The sequence below is a fragment of the Phalacrocorax carbo genome, chromosome 9, assembly GCF_963921805.1.
Source record: "Phalacrocorax carbo chromosome 9, bPhaCar2.1, whole genome shotgun sequence".
Lineage (NCBI taxonomy): Eukaryota > Metazoa > Chordata > Aves > Suliformes > Phalacrocoracidae > Phalacrocorax > Phalacrocorax carbo.
The window spans coordinates 12,923,095-12,947,483 of record NC_087521.1 but is presented as its reverse complement, the minus strand read 5'-3'; the positions used below and the strand labels follow the sequence as shown (position 1 = coordinate 12,947,483).

At 43.0% G+C, this 24,389-nt stretch overlaps 1 protein-coding gene across 5 annotated transcripts in view; it reads right to left on the bottom strand.

The window, feature by feature from the left end:
- Positions 1-24,334, bottom strand: part of TTLL5 (tubulin tyrosine ligase like 5) — a 146,680-nt gene extending 122,346 nt beyond the window's left edge. For 3 of the 5 annotated variants that reach the window (XM_064460414.1, XM_064460413.1, XM_064460415.1), the window contains exons 1-9: positions 24,206-24,334; positions 23,526-23,692; positions 20,846-20,955; positions 18,866-18,948; positions 17,908-18,014; positions 17,286-17,416; positions 16,643-16,725; positions 14,556-14,625; positions 14,191-14,275 (exon numbers count right to left, since the gene is read on the bottom strand). In XM_064460414.1, the coding sequence (XP_064316484.1) occupies positions 14,191-14,275; positions 14,556-14,625; positions 16,643-16,725; positions 17,286-17,416; positions 17,908-18,014; positions 18,866-18,948; positions 20,846-20,955; positions 23,526-23,605 (749 nt within the window). In that variant the 5' untranslated portion in view covers positions 23,606-23,692; positions 24,206-24,334. Of the gene's footprint in view, positions 1-14,190; positions 14,276-14,555; positions 14,626-16,642; positions 16,726-17,285; positions 17,417-17,907; positions 18,015-18,865; positions 18,949-20,845; positions 20,956-23,525; positions 23,693-24,205 lie in introns of those variants that run through there. The other 2 variants (XM_064460416.1, XM_064460417.1) reach the window with 2 other exon arrangements.
- Positions 24,335-24,389: the final 55 nt, after the last annotated feature.

Sequence of the window (24,389 nt, the reverse complement as noted above, 5' to 3'; positions counted from 1 at the left end):
TACATATGAAGTCAGAGCAGCTGGCAACAGAAAAGAGTTTGGAAGTTTGGATCCCCTTTCCACATATTTCCACAGCTTAAAGTATTTGAATTTCTTTCCGGTTTAACTGTACATTTCCTGGATTTAGCACTTCTGTTTTGAAAATAGTGACAACAGCCCTATCATATATTTTGTTCTTAATTATGGTCTCATCATCTCCACCTTAACAATCATTTATTGGCAGCATACTGAAAGCATTTGTTGATAATACGTTTTCAGTCAGATCCTGGAAGATACTGAACACAAGCAGCAAACTATTTCACAAAGTTATGGCACTCTCAATACTTTGAAGCAGAGGGCAATTAGGTTCACCATGCTTATCCGCTTCTTATTTTTTTAATTATGTACATAATCAGAAATATGAGGATATGAACCCCTGGCAGACATAGGCAATACTTCTCAACAACAGTACTTCTTTATATTGCAAATTCTTGCATTAGCTTCCTTCAACAGAGACATCCTTATTTATTAGGTGGTCTGAGGTCCATGCCCATAGAATTTACATTTCCATGGGAACTGATTATTCAAAAGGGATTTCACTGCTTTTTTAGAGCTCTCAGTACAGAAACTTTCCCTTCTACTAGGATGCTGTCATCTTAAGGGATATCACAGGCCAGTTCAGCAATGCATCAAAAAAAAAAACCCAACCCCAAAACCCAAAACATTAAATGACTCAAATCTACCAAAAAAACCCAAGCTTTAAACAACAGAATCAAATGCCAGTGTGGTACGTTCTCCAAGAGCTGGTTTGACAGCCTTATTAGCCTTATGCTGAGTGCAAGCTGGCAAATGGAAAATCCAAGTTATTTCTAGAGCCTCTATCCATAGCCTCTGGATGATAGGATGGTGACAGAACACAAGTACAACGCTGGCAATAGCCCATGCCGCTTACACTGTTTTGCACTTACTTGGGATGGAAAAGTGTTACTACCACTGAAATACCACTTATAATTACCTTCAGTACTCTATAGTTCTACAGCTTTTCATACTGTACTTCACAGTATCTTTCTTCCACTGTAGTAACAAGGCTATTCATCCACCACACTTGTTCGCTCCATGAGAGACAAGAGACTTGCATGCTACAGAATGTCTTGCTTCAACAGAAATTTACAAGTTATTTTTAGAGACACTAAGGTCATAGGAACAGGCCTTACAGTAAGTGTGGAAAGCACAAAAACTTCAGTGCTTGTAAAATCTTCTAGGTGTTGACCTGAGATTAGAATAAACTCTTGAGAAATCATACAATCTTTTAGAGGACAATTTCATTCTGGGCCCTACTCTTTTCCAACTTCATTTCAGGACCCTGCACTTTCCCAACTTCAGACCATTTCCAAGAACAGAATATTTGTCACCTAAAAGATAAGGGCCAAGATCCTAAAAGCAATTTAGAAACTCTACGGTAAGGTGGCCCAGAAAATAAAAGACGAGCCTGATGTTTTCCCAGTAACACAATTTACCACAAGCACATGCTGCAACATTCTGCACGAGCTATTTTCCTAAGCACTGAAGGCTTCATGCCCAGGTATCTCATATTGCTATAATCCAGCCAAAGAGTGATGAAGGCACAAATAAGCGAGGCCAGGTCATCATCTGCCAGGATAGGACTGTTTCCTAGCCAAAGCATTACTCGTGGATGCTGCTATGTGGGAGCCTGCAATCAGCCAGGAATCCAAGAATACTCCTAAACTGGAGGCAGGACTGTCCGCATGCAGAGGTGTATCTCCAGCCAAAGGAGACTATTTTATGACGTGAAACTCTTCAAAACACTATTTTCTGCTCACTAACACCACCTCTTCCTTGCTCTGCTTCACGCAACTATTTTTTTCTCCCACTGTGATCTGATCCAGTCCAAGTTCTGGACTACTCCATAGGCTTTGCAATGCACAGACCCAACATACTTAACACTGCTGTGTATTGACGGTAGTTAAGTCTGTGTGGTCTGAATGGTCCAACAACTGGATCCACGCTGCTCAGAATTCTTACAAAGACTTTTCCTGTAGGACTTGTCAAGTGAAAAAAAAAAATCTAGGGAATAGGTGAAATTTTCCACTATTAGTCAGACAGGAAGGTTTCCTACCACTTCAGTGCGTTCTTCTGACCCCACCTCATCTAAACCAGCAGTTCTTGTTAACAACGTAAAATATTATAGTGGTAACCAAGAAAGGAATGGATGTCTGTTCTCTATCCACCATCAGGATATCAACTCTGTTTTGGCCTGAATTCAAATTTGCTTTCTCTGTAATGCAGGTTCTAACCACAAGTTTTCAAAGTTGGATCTCTCCTGTGTTGACTGAACTCTCTTTCACCTGCCAATGGACCTGGGGGGGGGGGGCAGGCAGAAAGGCAGCGGATGCAGGAGGAATGGTCCCCTATCACACCACTAACCTGGTTCACCTCTATGGTATGTATTGCACAGAGATAATACAGCTCACAGCAGCAAAGACATAGGAAGAACCTTCCCCTTCCTGGTGTTATGTACTGCTTGTATTCACTGTCTAAACTGAACAACAAGTGATATCAAAGATATTCACTTCCATTAACTTGTTTCCCTGGCCCTACCGCACTCCCATTCTCTCAAAGATCCTCCCATTCTAATGAATCTTGTCATTTTAAAATCTGAGGAAAGGGATAAGAAAATTAAGGACACCTACTAACACAATAGACAAGAAATCAGATTCCAAAAGCCTCCAAACAGAAATATTGTGGGAGAGCTTCTACCCCAAAACTACAGCCGGAAATAAGAAAGGTTAAACCAAGGTTGACTGTGCACCATTCAGTTTCCACACAACCTGCTGCCAGCAATACAGCCTCCCAGACAGAAGTAGCAGCAATCATATTGTGAACAGCTTTGGCAGCCTCCCTCTCTTTCACTGCAGCTTCTCTTTCCTCAGCAGGACAGAGAAGCCCTTCATTTCTGAATTCAAAACTTTGAATAGAGAAGTGACACACTCACATTCAATCACTTTGGCCACACCTGCCCATGTCTCAGCAGGTCACAGCCATGTCACAAAGGTGCACACCAGCTTGGATGAAGGTAACAAATAGTTCCCTCTACCAGCAGCTACACACTGCCACAGAGCTCACCTTCAACAACAGTGCATTTGCCTTCCCTCTGACTGCACTTTCTCTTGGATCAGAGAAGGGGAAAGAGCGATCAAAAGCAAGCAGTAGCGTGGCAGTAATGGCAGCAGGTAGCCTGGGCAGCAGGAACAGCAAATCAAGGGAGAAATCCTTATTAATTCCTTCAGACTCCAGAAATACTCTCAAGCTCCAGACTAACAGTACCTCACCCAGAGGCATCACAGCTCTCTTCTTCCCTGTCATGCTTCGGACTTCCCCGGTTAGACCTTTGGCACTCAGTCACTGACAAATTACTGCCTTCCCTCCCCATCTCTTAAGAGTTCACTGTAAGCCTAATAAGTAAGCTTAAGCTCCACCTTCAATAGGCCACCTACTCCACAAGTGACATGCAACACTTTTTCCTGTTGACCTAGCAATCTACAAAGCACATCACAGAGCCCACAGGGCATGTCTGGCACAGCAGCACTCAACAGTGGAGTGACTTCATTCAGGCCACGATAGTCTACTGTTAGCCTCCACTCTCCATTAGACTTCTTCATATGGGACTCTCAAAACAGTGAGCAGGTCCTACTGATGACTCCTTGGCTCTCCAGTCAGTGAATGAGCTCATAGATGGGAATCAGGGAGTCTCAGTCGGTCCGATATTGCCGCCGGTGCACTGTTGTGGTGGCAGTTGGCACCTGTTGTTCTTTGACCTTCAGCAACCCCACAACAGAAGGGTCCTTCGAGAGACCGGGCAAGGTAGACAGCTGTTGAATTCTCTCTGTCTCCAAGGCAGCTACACCAAAAGCCCACTTGTACCCTTTTGGGTCCTTGAAATACCCTCTCCTGAGATAGTCTATGCCAAGGATGCACAGAGCCTCTAGGCCAGTCACAGTGGGGTGCTTTTCCCACTCATTCTGGGTTAGGCTCACTTTGGCCTCCAATACAGTTAGCTCTTGGGATCCCCCTGTCACTCCAGCAATGCTGATGGGTTCTGCCCCTATATAGTTTGATGACATTAGGGTGCACTGTGCACCAGTGTCCACTAAAGCTTTATACTCCTGTGGGTCAGATGTGCCAGGCCGTCAGATCCACACAGTCCAGTAAACCTGGTTATCCCTTTCCTCCACCTGGCTGGAGGCAGGGCCCCCTCTAGTCCTGATCATAGTATTCATCACTCACTTATAAATATGAATCACAAGTGTCTCTATTAGGATCAGAAATAAAATCAGTGCTTCTACTCCTCTGTCTGGGGAATTGCTTACAGGAAACTGGAGCAGCAGCTTTCCTGGAAGAACCCCCCCCAAGTTTTTCTTTGTTTTTCTTTGCAGCTCACATACCCGTGCCTCCAGGGTCCAGGTAAGTTTCCCATCCCACTTCATGTCTTCCCCGTGGTCACACAGGTAAAACCATAGGGTGCCCCATGGTGTGTATCGTCTCTCCTGAGCAAAGGGACGCTTACTCCTAATGACTGAGATACTTGTCTGTACTGGTGGGGAGTAGAACATATCCTCTTCGAGCTGCTGAACCTTCTGGGACAGTTTCTCCACAGCCGAGACGAGGGAGGAAGAAAGATTTGCTTTGTAATCCCGGAGTTTATCCATCAAATCCGCCACCGTTGGTGCCTCGTCATCTTTCCAGGACATTAGTGCCAATGAGTTCCCATGCGTCGATGGTGTACTCCATACAAACTTATCTCTAGAAATCCCCAAATCCACCACACCAAACTTTGATTGCCCCTAACCCACACACCTACACTGCCTGAACTCAAACAACCTACCCTTTTACTGTCATGCATTCAGTCAGGACACTACCCAAGGGGCTATACACCACTCTTTGCCTTATCCCTAGCATTACTTCAGGAAATGAACTGACCACAACGTAAAGATTGTCATATGCTGGATCATTGAATATTTACATAAGTTGTTACATAGTTTTGCATGAAACTTGGCAGCTCTGGAATGATTATTTGAGCCATCTAGCCAGGGCCTGGGAAAGGAGGAGGAGAAAAGACCCTGGAGTGGGAAGAAGGACAGAAGTTAATCCCTTTTCTCTCAAACAAGTGCTACAGAAAAAGCACACATTATGATAGTCTTTTCCATGACTGCACACAAAGTTCCTGCCTAAATGTCCTGGAAATAACCAGCATAGTGTTTCTGTAAGCACGCTCCTCACATTTTATGCTTGGAGTCACTTTCTCAGTCTCACTTCCCTCCCCTCCCCCGTAATAGATTTTGGCTTCCCTGGTAGTCTATTAACTGCCACTTTGTTTAGGGAACTAAGGCCACAAAGAAAGTTGCTTGCACCGTTCAATTCTCCTTATGGTTCCCATGAACTGCTGTTAAAATCAGGGTGAAAAGAAACAAGACGCCCTAAGGGTGGTCATCGGACTAGAAATCGTAGACAGAACTACAGATATTTCCATTTTGAACACTGCCAAGGTCTGGACTCCAAAATGCCACCTGGGAACCAGTTCCCTTGCAGTACAGGGCAGAAAATGGAAGTCTAGAGACCACCACAATTACCCTATCTCCGACCAGCGTATCTACACAGTATCCACCTGATATGTCAGTTAGCAACTGAGTATGAACAAGAGACATAGCTTGTAAGGGAATTACTAAGCATAAAAAGGATTTTTGGTGACATCTCTCTAATGGCAGAGTTTCTCTAACCAAAGCTGGATAAAATTATTCAAACAATTCTATGTTAAAGAACAAGATCTAAGAGCAGTTTTACCAGATGTCTGCAGGGACAGGAAAAAAAAAGACTTCTTTTCCTTTTTCATCTTTCCATAACAAATTTGCAAGTTTTCAACTTATGCACTGCCATTAGTACAATTTTTGAACCTATGGAGCATAGGGAAACACCATGAGGGTGACCAAGCACTGGCACAGGTTGCCCAGAGAAGTTGTAAAGTTTCCCTCCTCAGAGATATTCAAAAGCCATCTGGACATGGTCATGGGCAACTGGCTCTAGCTGGCCCTGCTTGAGCAGCGTGGGTTGGACCAGATGACCTCCACAGGTCCCTTCCAAATTCAGCCACTCCATGATTTGGTGAACTTCCGTTTCTCACATTCTCTACTTTGTCATTGTGCATACTGTCACCAAGAATTGCCCAGCCTCTCTGCTTCCATAGTACACTGACCCTGTCTGTTAAGCACAACAGTAGAGTCATGTAGTTACACCCAGAGACCCACTATGCCTGGGAAGACCACCCTCTGCTACCCAAAGACAGACTCAAAGGACTGGGAGGGGGGAAATAGTCTGAAGAACATGAAAGATGAGGAGGGGTCTACAGAAGAGATCAAAAATGAATTTGCTAGTTAGCATTTATTTACCCTTCCTTCAGAATTTCCTAAATTACACCATCAAGAAGACAGGTTGCAGAAGCTAGCAAGATATACTTGTTATTACTGGAGAATGGTGATATGCTATGTCAATACTATAACTATGTCACTGCAAGATATACAAGTACTGCTCAAGGAGCCATTTTCCACTCCTTTTTTTTTTTTTTTGAACAACTCTTTCAACCAAAAAAGCAGTTTTGGTGAAGCTCAAGAGTAGATTGTTCAAACTGAAACCCTTGTCTAAGGACCCTAGGGGCCACATCCTATACCATAGACAAGCATCGAGCTACCTGCCATGGGATTAACATGGCAGGTTAAATAAATTACCTGCCAGATTTAACAAAGGGCATCACTAGGCCATAACTTAAATATAAATATTTAAAAAATTAAAAAAAATTACTGAAAATATATATAAAAACATATAGTAGGCTTCCTTGCAGCTCTCAATAGTAGCAGCTTGATGCCCAACTACCCCATTTTACAGAAGAAAACTCAAGGTAAAAAACACAGTCTAAAAATCAGGTAACAGGTATCTGTATAGGCAGTAAATTTCTATTAAAAGACATATATAGATAGGCAGACAGATATTTCCCCTCAGTGATTCAAACCCTGCTTATCTTAATTCAAAAGCAAGGAAAGTCTCCTGGCTTGATGTACTATCCACTGGTCCAAAGTCCAGTGGGGACATCTAGTGAAAAAAACTGCTCCACAGTTTCTGTGCAAGGCGATGTCTACCAAATTGGTTGTAGACTGATCCCAGGTGTCCATGCAGCAGTGAGTTACTCTCCCAAAGAAGCAGAGGCCTGCCAGGCAGGGGTTACTGCAAGGGGGACAGGGCTGCTGTGGCTGAGCCAGCCGGCTCTGGCCTAATCACAGCCTGTGAGGTAATGTGAATTCCTTGGCTCAAAGGAAGCACCTGAATTCTTTGGAAACCACAGGAATCCAGCACAGAAAAGGTAAATATCCCAGCAGAGCCAGTGCTAATTAGGAAGCCAGGCTACCGAAGGAGGGGGCACTGTGAGGCTGAGGGGGATGAGCTCAAGCGGCAAGATGGCAGCTACTGTGAAACCCAGCTATCTACCCCGCCACCAGGGGAACTCTTGTGTCCCTCTGGAAAGTCTCCCCCAGCTGCTACTGCCTGGACCCTTTGCAAGAATATTTGGTTTTCAGCTCAGTTTTGCCCCCCTTTTTTTTTTAGATCTATTTTTCAAATTCAGTGTAAATCTGACAAAGAAATTCCTTCTGGGCTAGTACCCTTCCAGCCATTCAGGCTCAGAAATAAGTCTGTGTAAACCTGGTAGTTTAGGCAAAAATGTGGGCTCTAGAAAAGTCTCTCCAAAACAAGGAGCCATTTCACTATGAATTCCCCACACCATGTGTCAAGTCCCCATTATGTCTGCAGGCACCAAGCAAGGCAGGCCCACCAGGCTCCTTTCTGTCCCACAAGGAGGTACACAGAAGGAGGGAAAGTCAGACAGGAGAGAGACAGGCGTCCCTAGCTGGCAAAATGGGGAAGGCTAACAAATAGCACCAGCTATTTCTGGCCCCATGTCCTCTCCAGCTGTACTTCAGACACAAGTCAGGCTTGTTATTCTCTCCTTGCATGGATGCCCCTCCAAAAACCAGAATAATCCACCAGTTCAACAGTTGGCTGTACAAGCAGCCTTGGGACTTCCACTTAACTTGGCTTGGTGAATCACTTTCAAAAGCATGTCAAAGTTTATAATTAAGACCATAGTTTATTAGCAATGCACCTCTTACTCATACTAGGATACAAAAGGTACGTCAAAAAGTATATTCCATCACCTATTTTGGAAGTCTCAGATAAAGAGACTACCTAGATTTTTAAATAGGATCAGATGACTGAGTTACACCCTCATGCAAACCTGGACCAAGCTTGCCAAGACCATCTCATTCTCCAAATCTATTCCTTCAATGCAAAGATCCCAGCTACAGTTCCCCAGGCTGTGAATCACAGATGGCCAGTCTAGATGATAACTGCCCTTTCCAGCACCAAGTTACTGAATATCTGCCAATTTAACAGATGTACGGCAGCATGCTTCATCTACTTTTTTTTTTTAAATATGTACTAGAAGTGTTTGACACCACATTTTCAGTCCAATAGACAAGGATCTTAAGTTACCCAATGCTGCTTTATGCCTTAAGCATAGCTTCAATATTGTTTCAAGCCTCAAGAAAGAAAAAAACCCCATCCCACTCCCTCTAAACAGATCGCTGAATATCCTCACATGTTCCTTCTAGAGATGGACCAGTCCCAGAATACACAAGAGGACGTTTGATAGAGTTTGAGGGAGGCAAGACCAGAAAAGTAGTATTGTACCAAAACATGGAAGCATAGAGCACATTCACTGATACCATTCTTAGGAACTTTCCAGAAGTCTGTTACCTCACTCTGCTGACCTAAGGCTCTGTCCCTACTAAATACAGCTTATTCCACTGGGAGTGAGATATAAATAGCTACAAAAGGAACCTACTCAACAATAGCACTTCCTAAATTCTACTCATTGTTCTTTTAGGGGATAAACAAAAACGAGCTCTGAGGTCAATATCTTCCTGAAAAATTGCATTTGAAAAGAAAGGGAAAAGGAAGCAAGCAAAAGGGAAAAAGGAAGCAAGCAAAAGGGAAAAAGGAAGCAAGCAAAAGGGAAAAAGGAAGCAAGCAAAAGGGAAAAAGGAAGCAAGCAAAAGGGAAAAAGGAAGCAAGCAAAAGGGAAAAAGGAAGCAAGCAAAAGGGAAAAAGGAAGCAAGCAAAAGGGAAAAAGGAAGCAAGCAAAAGGGAAAAAGGAAGCAAGCAAAAGGGAAAAAGGAAGCAAGCAAAAGGGAAAAAGGAAGCAAGCAAAAGGGAAAAAGGAAGCAAGCAAAAGGGAAAAAGGAAGCAAGCAAAAGGGAAAAAGGAAGCAAGCAAAAGGGAAAAAGGAAGCAAGCAAAAGGGAAAAAGGAAGCAAGCAAAAGGGAAAAAGGAAGCAAGCAAAAGGGAAAAAGGAAGCAAGCAAAAGGGAAAAAGGAAGCAAGCAAAAGGGAAAAAGGAAGCAAGCAAAAGGGAAAAAGGAAGCAAGCAAAAGGGAAAAAGGAAGCAAGCAAAAGGGAAAAAGGAAGCAAGCAAAAGGGAAAAAGGAAGCAAGCAAAAGGGAAAAGAAAAAACTCCAACAACAAAAAAGAGAAAACTTTGGCCAGGTCAAACCGAGCAGTTATTCAATACTTCCAGCACAAATCAAGCAGCAATATCTGAAGGCTTTGTTACACCCCTATGGGTAAATACTCTTCACACCTCCTTGAAAGGAAATATTTTCTTCACTCTTCCAAATGGAAAGTGAAACACAAGTTACACATACTGTATCCATAATACCTTTCTTCTCAGCACTGAAGCCTCAAATTCCATTCTAGATCATGTCACGACAAGTCTAGCTGTGTCAAAAGAAACCAGGCCTAAGGAAGTATGTAGTCAAATGTCACAAATGTGTATTATACCAAGTCCGTTCCGTTTAAAGAGCCTTACATCTTACGGCTTCCTGATAGCGCTCCTTTTCTGACAGATGTCACCAACTTTACTGAAACAGTCAGGTTCCTCTTCTACTTGGAATATGCAAAGCATAACACTGGAGAGGAACATTACCTTTCAGACTAAGAAAAAGGGACAAAGAAATCTAAGAGAAAAAACACAGAAGGGGTCACCCTGACTACACTTCAGAGACTACCTACCTTCAGAAACCAAACTCAAAACATGGAAGTCACCATAGTGCACCACAAGCACTAGCAGAGGTCCTGACAACAGATTCCTTTGGTCTGCTGTGGGTTCCCCCTTAGACTGCTTTAGTATCACCTTTGATTCCAGGCCCTGATCTTACCTCACAGTCCTCTGCTACAAATTGCTTCCACTCTTAAGCAGTGGGCTTGGTTTTTTTTTTCCTCAAGTAAAGAATAAAAAAGTTTCCACTCCCACAGGTTAAAGCATTCTCCCCTCCCCACACAGCTAAAGTTTTGTCCCAGCTTTAAACCAAAGCATTACACCGTGTGAAGCAATAAAAGGGTCTCTCCCAGCACTTAACTCGCACTGTTAAATGGAAGGAAAAGCTAAATAGGAAGCTAGAATCCAGTAGCTCCAGGCTCCTTACCTCTCAAACTGTATTCGCAAACCCAGGGTATAGGAAAAATCCAAATTGCTAAAGCTAAAGACCACTAGTGCCATCTGGAGGCCACACAGAACATCCCACCTAAAGTTTTCTGTCAAATTCTCTGCTCATGCTTGAGTGTTGTCCTCCAAAGCGAGCTGCACAAACATACCAATTCTACAGCCATAAAGTAAGGGAAAAGTTTAAGAGTAATTGAAGATATTGGTTGCAACAAATTTCTACCTATCATGTGAAAGCATTCAACTACAAATCTTGCTACAAGCCTTTAGCTACAGCCGACACTATAGAAGAAATTGGTCAGTGGGCAGTTGAAGTTCAGTAACAGAAGTAGAGTTACCCTCCAGAGTCAGGACTGTCCTTGACCAGAGATAACATCTCATTATTTCCTCTACACCCATCCCACAGCTGTACTGGTACAGCTGACTGTATCACAGAGCAGCATTAAGACACCTAGTGCCACAGTTAGTCTCAATATACTAGCTACCTCCCACAGAGAGCTGTAAAATGGGATGCAATTTGAAGGAAAGGATAACTACCATGAGTAATACTGTGGTGTCCTACACATACATGTTCCACTTGTCATGTATGTGGACACCATGTGCTCTACATTTTATTATAGTTCAAACAAACAGAATGTAAACACATATAAGACTGTTAAGGATTTCAGAACACTGAAAAGTAATTTGCAACTTTACTGCCACATGGGATCTTACCAAGATGAAAAGTCCAGAATTATTGAGACTAATGCTTCAGAATGGATGCCCAGAAAAAAAATCTAAGTTATTTGCTCAGGGTTGACTGCAACACTGTTTCAAGCTCTTGACATGAATATTCTGAATGTCAGAAGAACAAAGAAATTCAGCCAGCCAGCATCCACATTTTCAAGTAGGGACACTGGCTCACATACTCAAAGAAGTCAGATCATTGTTTCAAGAGACCTTGTACCTAGGATAGCCCAGGTGATCTACAGTCTTGCTACCAGTAGGAGCTACTGGAAGGTATTTCCAGGCACATGGAGGACAAAACAATTATTGGGAAAGCAAGCACAAGTTTTCCAAGAGCAAATCATGTCTGATGCCTCTTGATTGCCTTCTAAGATGACATGAATGGTTCTGAGGGCAAAAGGAGAGCACCAGATGGCATTGCTCAAGACCTGAGCACTCATTTGGCCCCTGTAAAGCCAGAGGAATGGGCTAACAAAACCCTCATAAACTTTAGCAGAAGCAAATGCAAGAGTCTTGCACCTGGGAGGAATAACCCTGTTTAACAGTACAGGCTGGGTATACAGAAAGTATTACTGGTAGATAACAAGCTGAACATGAATGAGCAGTTCGCCTTTGCAGCAATGAAGGCTAACTAACTACATGCCAGGCTGTATCAACAAGAGCATAGCCAGCAGGTTGATGGAAGTGATTAGTACCTCTTACTTGTGAGTGCTTAGCAAGCACTGGACACATATCTGGAAAGTCGTGCCCCCCAGCACAAGTAGAAGTATTGACTAAGCAGTGCAAGTCTGGCAGAGAGCTATTAAAATGGGCTGAAAAACATGATGTACAAGGAGAGGCTGAGGAGAAAAGGATTGTTTAGCCTGCAGATAAGAAGGCTAAGAATAGATCTAACTACTGTGTTCAACTCCTTAATGCATGGTATAAAGACAGAGCCAGACTTTTCTCAAAAGTGCATAGCAGAAGCACAAGAGGCAACAGTCAAACTACAACAAGAGAAATTCTGATTAGATATAAAAACCGCACACACATTGACAGTGAGAATGGTCAACCACTGGAATGGGTTGTCAGGAAAGACTATGGAATCTCCGTTCTTGGAAGGTATTAAAAACTTTACGGTATAAGGCAGTAGAGTCCCTATCCAAACTTCGAATAAGGTCTTGTCTTGAGAAGGAGGTTGGACTAAAAACCTCCAAGACTTCCCTTCCCACCTAAATAATTTTATGATTCTGCCTTAAGGAATTCACTAGAACTGTCTGACCAGTGTATTTTAGTCAAAAGAATATATTTGTTTCCTTCCTCATTTCCTTCCCTAGACTTCTAATACAACTAGAATTGTTTAAAAAAAAAAAAAAAACAACCAAGAAACCCAACTACATACACATCCCCCCAAGCAAAACATGTTACTCTACTGTCAGAGACAAAAATGCTGTCTATCATGGAATTGGCACACTTACCACCAAATAGAGTAGAACGCTTGTCTCTTACACAGATGGATGTAAAAACACCTTTGTTACAACAGGATCAGCAGAACTACCTTTAAGACATGAATGATGGTGCAAATCCTATTTTGGAGACCTGCTATGCACTGCCTATTTTCAAAGCGTCCTAGCAATCTACTCATATATTGAAATCAATGATCTTGTTTCCCTCATCACTTTCCAACAACATGCAATATTAGCAACTAACAATTTAAGTGGTAATTCCCAAGAGAAGTCTTGCATGCCAGGCATGTTTAAGGCTCCTTTTCTGAAACGGTAAGTGGAAAACTTGACAACTATATTCAAGATGAGCTACCCCTTCCTGCCTCTCTTTAGGAAACAATCTGTTCACATTATCTTTGCAGGCAGAGGCCCATCACAACACACTTGAAGGGGATCTGCTCATCAATTTAAAGGAGGATATTTCTTCTGGGATGATTATTAATATATCCATTTGGATTCAGTATCTGCTTTGGATAAAGATAAGTTGGATTCAGTATCAATGCGTCAGTAATTCAGTAAGTCAGAGCCATGCAGCCTTAGACCCTAGAGATATTCTCTTTCTGGGTCCATCAGATGTGCTTATAAAACACATTCAGCATGGCTTAAAGCTGTTGCAGAAGACAGTCCTGTGATGCTCTCATCTCAAACACCTCTACAGTTAAGTTTCTGGTCTGTTGGAAATTCAGAGGGGTGATTATTTCAAATTTATTGGTTACTATAGACAAGTATTTAGCTAAACTTCTGTGATGAAGAGAAACAGGTGTTTTTGGTAGACGAGTGTTCCTCCTGGGAATCTTAAGTATCTTTCATGACTTACATGCAAAAGAAAATTTACATCTTGCAGGGTAATAACAATGAACTAGTCTAAACCCACTTACTCGATACTGTAGAAAATACAAATGCTGACCTAAAAGTTAGAAGAGCCGTTGAAAGTACTAAACAAAGGCCAATACAGCCCACAACAGGTCTCCAACTGCTTTTGTCTTTAGGATTAAACAGAAATTGAGGAAGTTTAGATTCCCTCCATCTTGGAGGATGAAGAAGCAGCACAAAAGCACCAAGAGTCCAAAGGGGTTTCAGGAAGAACCCAACCTTGAGAATGAACACACCAATGATGGTGTGTGTGGCCATTCAACACTTAGGACTTGAAAACTTGCTTTATTTATTACACATGTAAGAAAGTTCCTCAACTAAAGACCCTATAATCTATATAAAGAAAACTGATGGGACACACCATGATGAAGCATCATATATTTAAACTCTGCAGAACTCTCTAACTGGCACTTCCCTCATTTGTTATTGTGTCAGCAGTACAGAGGCAAGTCAAGACAACTCTGATTCACCAAGTGCAGTACACTGAGAAAGAAGAAACCTCCCCTACCTGGCCAATCCTTCCTCGTAGAGATAGATGACAAGTGGATCATAGGATGTAACCAGAACATAGAGGCGCACATCGAATTTGAAATCTGAAACACAGTTGTCAAGAGTCAGCAACTGCAAATATCTTTCAGACATCATATCCAGTTGAGGAATTTCAACAGACCCTGAGAGCAATAAACCACATAGATGCCTGAAGCTTTCCCAGCTGAAAAGCTTCTAGATTTTAAGGAATCATCTAGTCACATTTTTCTGGTACTAGAGGAAGATACACTACTCAATTATTCAACTAAATTCCTGCAGAGTTTGCAGAGATCCTCATGTGTGGGGTTGGGGGAATAGAAAAAAGCAGGTCCTGAGCACACTCACCATCTATGAGCAGAGGGTTGCTGATGTAACGAGATACCAGGATGTTGTCTTCCAGGACAATCTGGTTTGGCTACAGAAGAACAGAGAATCCAAGAGTGAAAAACAGGAGGCTTAAGGAATAAGATGGTGACTAGATCAAACCCACCACTTTTTACAGCCTTTCCCTCCTAAAGCCACTCTGTACCAACAACTGTGTCTGAGGAGGCAGGAAACAAAATGCAAAAACATCGCTGTCAGTCAAAACATATTTTAGGTAATTAGATCCTAACCAGAAGCCCGGGAATGATTACACTGCCAAAAAAACCTGCCCATTGAATCTTCCACTTAAGTGCTCCTTTGAGCAGAATACAGATTTAACAGCCACATGGCAATGATGTAAAAAAGGCAGGAAAAAAACCGCATCTAAGAAGAGACTGTCATTCTGTTTGCTTCTCAAGTGTTTAACCAAACACATGGAAGAGTGGTTTAGAAGACACTGGAAGCAGTATCTAACTACAGTTGGTGAGGAAGTCACAAGTGAAGAAAATGACTCCTCAACTTGTGATCTTAACAGCTAGATCCTGTGCTGGTATCCAGTCTTTTTGCCTACATGAGTAAATACCTTCTACTGAGGTTTGCTTCACGGCAAGGGCTACTGTGCCAGGAAGATGCTACCCTTGTAGCTCAGAATAGAAAGCTCTATGACAAATATACATTGCAAAGTCATGGGATCTGTTGAAAAACCTTTTACTTTTTGCTGTACGCAAGTCTTTCTCTTGTAACCAGTTTTAACTACTCATACAGTTTCTTGCAAAACATTTTCTTGTCTCAGTTTGCAAAAGAGCCAAGAGAACCCCACCATCCTGCCTTTATTCAACTTTGCATGTATTCAGCCACATCACCAGCATCATGAGCAGAAAGCAGGAAGACTAGGCATATAGAGGGCACATACACAATGTGAGAGAACAAGCTCAACTTCCCTCAGCACATCACACAAAAGTGACAGCCTTCTTTATTATGAATCAGAGAAATTCAAAAGTTTGTTGTTTTGTTGGGGGGGTGGTTGTCATTTTTAAACCCTTTTGTGATTCTAGAAGACACTCCCTTAATGGCATCACACTGTAGGAAACTGAAGTCTTTGGGCCAAACTAGCTGAAGTGTTTCTGGAACAGATATGCACAAAGGGAGATTGGTCCCAGAAGGGTCTTTTCCCCAGTTCATGGCCAACTGCCATATAAGCCTGAGCTCGTTCCTCTCTTTCAAGCAAAGAAAAAGCTGAGTGCAGCTCTGGAAATACTTACCTCATACACTTGGCAAATTGGTCCCTTATTTTTTGGGAAATGATCCAAGTAGAAAACAGATGAGGCAGCATGACCCCTTCAGTGCAGGGGAGGCTAAAGGCGTTTGAGTGAGTGAAAACAAAATGACTCACCAGTCAGTTTCGCTGCTGAGAATATTTATTGGAATCCCCTCATGTGTTTGGCTCCTGCCCAGGTGTATTTGTTACCTATGACAACCTAACTCCCTACAAAGCCCAAAAAGGGCAAAAGACACTATAATCAGCACACTGAATTCAAAGAACAATCCCCATTACACCTCAGTAAGAGCACACTGGCATTTAGATAACACAGCTCTAAGATTGATATATATCCTACTACATCACATGAGGTTTCATTTTAACTGGTCTTTTCCAGGGGGAAGAGGGAGACAAGGGGATTGAGGACTGTTTAGGTCACACAGGGAAACAACTAAGGAAAGTTCTGGGAACCTTCCCAAGGCCAGCCTACTGTCAGCCACAGGAGATCATGAAGCAGCACAGCTTCCCAAACTGCCTCAGGGAGCATGAACTTGCTCCTAATAAGCTAAGACTTGAAAGTATGTTGCAAGATAAGCACAGCATACAAAGAAATAGATTGCTTTTGGTTACGCAGCATAGGCCCGGGCAGGCTTTGCCAGCTGCTCAGGACTGTTGAACTGCTCACCAATATACGGTTGAAATCCAGAGCAGGACCAGTGTCTGGCTAGATGTTGCCATGCCCCTTGCATGGAAGCTGGCATAGTTTTGCAGACAGTGTTACTGAAGAGCAGTCCTTTTGCTGAACACTTACATTGTTTATCAGGTAGACACCTCGACCCCTGGAAGAGGCCACGGGCTTCACTATCCATGGACCCCTGTCCTTAGAATAGGTATCTGGTTAAAAGAGAACAGCACAAGTCTGAAACAACTTCCATTTTGCTCATTTACAGAGGAGCAAGAATCAAGAATGTTACCTACAGTAAAAGCTTTAGACAACTCCATGAGGAGATCAAAGTCTACTTTTCTGATGTCCTATTTTACCCCTTGGGACTCACTGCAATTATTACAGTCCCTCCCTGAAGCTCCTACTGTGGCTCCAATAGATTATTTTCTCTGCCCTATGCCTCCTTTTGGCACTTCTCTCTTTAGTACTCCCAAATATTAGCCAGGGATATTGTGAAGTTGATCATCAACAACACTGTGCACAAAAAAAAAAACTTTGATCTGGAGCCTTAAGCCCATATCAGCTTCTTGAAGACTTACGCAGGCATGAAGTAAACAGAAGAGAAGTTATATAAAGAAATCATTTGGGCCTTCTCCACTGTCTTTCCAGCTGCCCCTAATTGTGTTGCCTTAACCACTGGCATGATCAACAGGCTGGGATATTAAAAGTAATTCCCTTCCCCCTCCCGTTATTTTGCTTTAGGTCTGGGCATCATCAGTCATTCACTTACTGCAGAAGTCCTGGTACTCTGTCGGGAGGATAAAGGTCTGAGGTAAGATATGGAATGTCTTGAATCCATGGGCCAGCTGCATGCGACTGACATTCTTGTATAGTCTGTCCTTTCGTGTCAGTTCATATGACCTGAAGTCCCAAAACAAGAGACTATCTATTACTTCCCCACATAAAAACCACCCACATTAGAGCAACCGTTCATCCCAGTTACTACAGTTTTACTGTCTCTGTCCTATGGCCATATTAATATCCATCCACATTTGTAGCACCTCTTGCAATTCCCATGACAGACTGAAGGACAGCAAACTATTATAATGGTGTTTGTAAACTTTAGCAGGTAATGTATTACTACCTGTGTAACTAAGAACCCAAAGATCAAAATACTTTATTTATACCAGCAAATAATGAAAAAAAATTAAAACCCCAATATCTGGGCTACAGACAAGCACTCATATACTATCTCTCAAAACCCCAAAGACCGTTTAGAATGAAGACAGAATGTAGCACAGGCTCAGTGCATTGGGACTGTACTTTCATGTATAGTCTATTTTTTTTTAGAGCTATCTATGTTCAGTTTTTTGCAAACCATTACAAAGATGTTCAGCAAAACAAGGCCTTACCTAGGGAAATGATTGACCTTCTGAATATCTGTAAGGGAACGCAGCAAGTAGGGCTTCAAGTGTGATCCTGTCCACATGAGATTATAATCACTGCTATTAGGGTGCACCTAAAAAGCAACATAAAAACACCACACACATCAAAACATAGGACTAATGAAAAGCACCGCTTGTCCTACATACATACATAGACCTTACGTCTATGAGCCCAAACCAATTCTAGTTTAAGACAATCTCCTCTACCCATCTCTAATATTAGGGCAACTCTAGCCAAGGTCCTCCCCTAAGCTACTCTACAGTGGTGCTGGGAAATAACCATGTCATATTTTAATAAACAAATGTGTGGGTTTGTTCTTTTTATAAACTGTTTAAACCCAATTTGTAAGGGATTTTACATTTTTTTCAGGAAACTTGTGAGACTGATTCCTTAACTTGGTATTATCAAGATGAAAATCTACCATAGACACACATCTCTCAAACTGTCGTTAGGCTGCATATAGGACATTCTTTAGAGCAAGACAGGTGCTAGAAGAGAGATGTGAAACATTACATCAATGCTTCTGTGAGCTTGCAAAGGCTGAGAGATTAAATCCTTCAAATTTTCCCAAGGGTGTAAGATGATGCTTCAAAAGCAAGAAGGGAAAAAACACACAGCCCAGCTTCAGCATCCCTTTTTCCCTAATTTTGCAGACTCAAGACTAAAGGGTACTCCTCTGAGAGAGCAAATGCACAACGTATTTCCTGTCTGACTGGAAGAGTATGTTAAAAAAAACCCTCAAGGTGTTCCACAGCAGCCTCCTGGTTCTAACCCTACAGAGTTAAAAAAAAAGAAAAACACACCAAACAAAACCCACAAACAAAACAAAAAACAAAACACACACAAAAAAACCCACCCATAATAATAACCATCACCACCACCACCTCCCAGCGCATAATCACATCTGAAGTTCATTGCACTCACCTCATGGAATCCATGGGCAGTCAGAATGCTTCGAACCAGACGGCTGTCTGTTCGCACTATCTTATAGGACAAGTGGTAGCGCTCTGTTAAAAGGGCAAGATACACAATATTAGAGACTGCACCTAGAAAAATAAACCAAAGTTACACTACCAAAGAAGAGAGAAGAGCACCATAGGACTCAGCACAGTACAGCTGCATTTAATCCACAGTGGAGCATCCACACAGTAGCAGCTTTTAACAGGCAAAGGGTGATAGGAAATGCCTGTCCATCTCTTGGGGCATCAAACGCAATGATGGCATGGAACTGACTTCCATCAATCCTTAGGTATAGCACTGCTGCATCATTGATCCCTATCGTATCAAAATAAAACGCATCCTAACAAATGTCCAGATTTTTTTTTTTAAACAGCTCTTTACAGGCTGCTTTATAAGACTCCAAACATGATTTCAGGTCTTTCTTCTCTATTCAGGATCGGTATTCCTAGCTAAAAGTAATCATGCCATATGCCCCTCATTGACATGGCTGGTTTATATTATCATTTTTTAGATCCTGAAAACCAAAAATAAAACAATGAATTTTTGTTCACATGTCATTCACCTGTACTGATCTTCCAATAAATAACTGCAAAAAATAGTAGGAAATAAAGTAAACAGGACAAGGAAAGAAAAAGAAAAAATCACTATCCAAGTAGAAAGTCATAAAAACAAAAGCAGTAAGTAGCACTGGATGTATAAGATAAACAGAAAGCAAGTAGGAAGACTAAATACCAGTTGTCATACAAAAGGATGTGGCAATCCATATGAGTTCAAAGAAAATAGAGGCAGAAATTGCAACACTAGACTACAGAATCACTTGGAAAAGGCACTTTACAAACTGGTTCAAACCGAGAATAGAGATGAAGGTTAGACTAAACCTCAGGAAGCATGTTCTACCAATAAAAATGAGTCACAAGAAAAAAGTAAGAAGCATCATAATCTGGGACCGGACATAGCTCAAGGAAATTTAACAAGTTGCACTAATCAACAGTAGACTTGTTAAACCACAAAAAGCCTCTACCTCCTGAGAAAAAGCAGAAGTGACACCACACTCCAGTTAGGATACAAGTTACAATTACCATCAGCTTCTGCCACCATTCAGGTATGTTTTTAGCTCACATAAAAAGGATAAGGAGTTTCCAAACACAAATCGCCTTCTCCACCCCTTCCCCCAATAAGCCAGAAGCATTTCTGTTTTGATAGGATATTAGAAATGAGGGCACCGATTACTTAAGAAAGGCAGAAGCAGGAGAAGAAAAGTGTTAGCATCTTCACAAAAACAAGCTGAGTAGATTTTAGCTTTTGTCCAACTCAGCACATCCAGAATGAGCGCCCAGCTGTACACACCCACGACTACTAACTCTCCCAATCCAGACTGACTGTTTATAACAACTCTGCCTCTTATTTAGAGGCTCTTCCTTATTTGACACTAGACAGGTTTGGTCTCCCAACTCAAGTGCTGCCAGAGTAGCAATAATTTTGCTTATTGCCTTACTCACAGTTGTGAGACTGTAGATGCAGAAATTTGTTACTACAGCTTACTACTGTTCTTACCACTGTGGGGCTTGCTGCTTTATTTCCCAGTGAAACCCTCTCAAAACTCACTGCAATGATTCATTTCAAGTTCTTAGCTAGAGTGGTGAATTTATATTCTGGTCATAAGTTCTAGCATGGCCTTCAAGTTCCAATTTGCAAGCAGACAGTTCGAACTCAAAACACATCAGGACCCAATGGAGGGTCAAATACAGGCATTTGTCACAACCCAAAGACATGAGAAACATTCACCAACTGATCAAGCGTTTCTGAACAGCTCAGAGCTCAGGGACAAGAGAGGATTGTAATTTCCTTTCTACATCTTCCCCACCACAAAGAGACAGGAATATTCGGGTAAGATACTTCCACCTCGTGCCTTCAGGTCAAAAGCTGGCACATAGTTGCACCCACCTCCAATTAGGCGGAGGTAGCTGTCGTTGGTCAGAATGGCTTCAGCATGAAACACCAAGACAGGGATCCGCCTGCAGCCACCACCAGTCCACTTGATACATGGATGATCCCTGAAATGGCAAGATAGTCAGTATTAGCAACTGCTGAGCTTCATTAACGCAGGAGTTACAATGAAGACACAGCAATTCTCCACACTTGCCAACCTAGCCTGTGGGCAGGACACAGGCAAATGCACTGTGGGAAAATAACAGAGGACTGGCGAGGAGGACTATAAACACGCTCAAGTGACTTGCAGCTGGGGTGTAGAAAAATACATTCTAATCAATCTAACTGTTGTCTACCATTGCCCGTTTGACAAGTAGAACGCCTGTGTTCAAATAACACAGGCCTGTGATAGACTCAGAGGCACCTTATCGAACATGCTTGAGATTCCTGCCCTACTGTAGGAAAGGCCAAAGCACAGTGGTAAACTACACCTCCATGAGTTCCTGAAAAACAGGCGCAAAGATCAGGTTCAGTGATCATCTATCATGGATAGAGTTCTGCAGTGCCTGCATCCCAGCCTGTACGCCTCTACCCAGGTGCTGTTTCATGGATCCCCCAGTAATAAAAATAAATTTATTCTTTGCATTTCAGCTGTGGTTTTGCGGTGGTTGTTGCTGCGCCCTGCCTGTGCTGACTCACACACACACCAGGCACCCTTGGTACTCGGCTATAGAGGGAATCTTCCAGATCATCCTCTTTTTGGGTTGGTCTTGCGAGTCTAAGTCAGAGCTCTGTTTGATTTGTATTTATTTTATTGAGTATAATTTGGGAGAAACATCATAAGTTTTCAGAGCTGCAGTTTGTTGGATTTATAGACTGAAACAAGATCTATAATTCAGGATAAACCGTAATTTCTGGTATCTACACAACCAGACCTCACAATGCAGGTTCTAGTCTCCAATTTAAGAACTGCAAATCAGTGCATGCTGCCCGGTTGTAATCCTGGACTCTGAAGCGCACAAAAAGGCATCTTGCAGAGTTTGAGAAACCAGAACAGGCTTGGCTCAACACACCAGATAAACTTGTGTGTTTTTCCTTTTTAATTTCTGCCAAATGCAGTGGAATGCAAGCCCAGAATTCAACAACACCCCCAGCCAGCCACTCAAGCTATAAGTTCTGAGATACAGTGATCAATTCTGTCCAAAACAAGAAGACTACATTGGGAACAGTCATCTCCTCATAGGAATTAAGGTCACACACCAAAAATATTAAGATCTGTTATATAAAATCCTAAGTTCACAGAAAGAAAATCTGTCAACCTCCCTAAGCAAATAAAACTCTCACGGCTTATTACACACTGCACAAGGAAATGGAGCCTTGAAAAATTAACAGAAGAGAGAGACTGAGGGGTTGGAGAGACACATCTCTATCTACACAGGCAAGAAGAAACAAAGACTGTCAAAGATACACAGAAGCTTTTGTCTACAGAACGTGCAAGATCATTGTCTGCCAAAGGTTAAAGAAATACAGAAGACAAAACACTTCCTACACTTAGAACACAGGAACAGAGATAAAAGGGCAACTTTCTGATGCTAGAAGTCGGTACTCTTAAGTGTAACCTAGGTCCTCTTAACCAAGTTATTACCATTATCACCCAACTTGCTGTGAAGCAACTTCACAGCTTTCCCATCTGCTTCCACCAACTCTAAAGAAAAAAAAATTTCAAAAAAAATCAACTACTGGGGTGTAATTAGCTGTTCAGACGAGAACAGACCTGAGAAGCTTGCAGAATTTACACTACAGGCCAGAGCCTTATATAAGCAGGAAACGAGCTGAGGCAACAGGAGGGGAGTTTATGTTAAGCCTGTCCTGAGGATTTGCAGTAAGGCTCAATCCTCCAGGTGACAGTCATTCATTCTTAGCATGACCTGTGGTCACTTGATGCAGACACACTGTTACAATTATGTTCCAGGTGAAGGCAGTTCTGGACCTTTCCATCCATGAGGGTCTGGCTAGTCTGAGCCAACTACTTGGTATGAAGTAACATTCCTCTAAATGCCTTAAGTCACTGCAGTTTGCAACTGGGCTCTCAATCACAATATGCACTCGAAAACAAACAGGACATATTAAAGTAGGTCCAGCTGAAACAGAAAAGGGATTCCACTCTGGGAAATAATAAGGGAACAGCCCCTTCACAATCAAAGATAAAAGAAGTTACTAAACAAAGATGGAACAATCATGTAATAGTAAGTAATAATAACTCTAGGAATTGAGTTCGCACAATGCAGTTTTTGACAAAGGGCAATAAAACATTGCACATCAGTCTACTGTTCAGTAGATTTCCACTCTCTACAGCAAAGTAAAAACTAAACAAAAAGGACAGACATTCATTTCCTTCATTTTCTTAAACATCACAAGAAAGTTCCCAGCTTAGGAACACAAAACAAAGAGATTAATTAAGCTACAGACTTTAAAGTAGCCAAGGAAGAGCCACACCTTCAACGCTAATGAATACAGTGGTCTTTTAGGCTACACATACAGGTAGCCTGCCCACAGGCTTGAGGCCCAAACCAACCATCTTCTGCTTTATAGGTAGGAGGAAGGTAAGGAATGCAACTGTCTTTTCAGATTAGTACAAAGCCTGCAGTAAGCACAGGGAGGCAGAAACAGTTAAGAGGTTTTTTTTCCTACTTACTCCAGCCCATCTACAACATCTTCCTCCTCCTCCGAGGATGAGCCAGTTTCCTCCAGATCTCGAGCCATCCCAACTGGCATTTTCTCTGGGAGTTTTCATACAGCCCAGTCTCAATAGCCTCTAAGACTCGTTCCTGCAGATTCAAGGGACCTTGCAGGAGCAGTTACCTGCAATAAGGATTAAAAGCATGAATGCACAGCTGAGCAGGACAGCAAGAGGTAACTCCCACTTCCTGTCAATACATATTTCTTACAGGGCTATCAATAAGCTTGTTACAGACTGTAATTCACCTCCTAGCCAGGGCACCGCAAGAGGAAGCATCACCTTGCAGCAGATTATTCCCCAGCTGCCCACGAGCGGCTGAGGCGCTTACCGCTGAGGTGCGACCCTGCCCTGCCCCGCGCCGACCGCAGAACCGCGCCAGGCCCGGACCAGCGGGAAACTCCTGCTTCTCCCCGGCGCCGAGGCTCCCCCGCCGCCCGGGGTCAGTACACCGGCCCGGGAGCAGCCCTCCGGCCCGGCTAAGGCCTGGCCCCCACCTCGGCGGCCGGGCCCGGCGGCCTGCGGCGGCCCCGGGAGAAACAGAAGCGGCGGGGAGCGCCCATCGAGTCGCGAACTGAGACAACCAACCGCCCCTAGCCCTGAGAGAGCGGCTCCCTCGGCCCTCTAACTCCCCGTACCTGCCCCCACATGGCCCCGGCCGGCGGGGCGGGCAGGCCGGACCGGCAGGGCGCTCGGCAGCCGCCGCCCCTCCCGCCGCTTCCCCGTTACTACAACAACCGGCGGGCGACTGCCCCACCCCGTCCCCACTGCGCAGGCGCAGCGTCCGGCTGAGCGTCCAGCCGCGCGCTCAGCCTTTCCCCC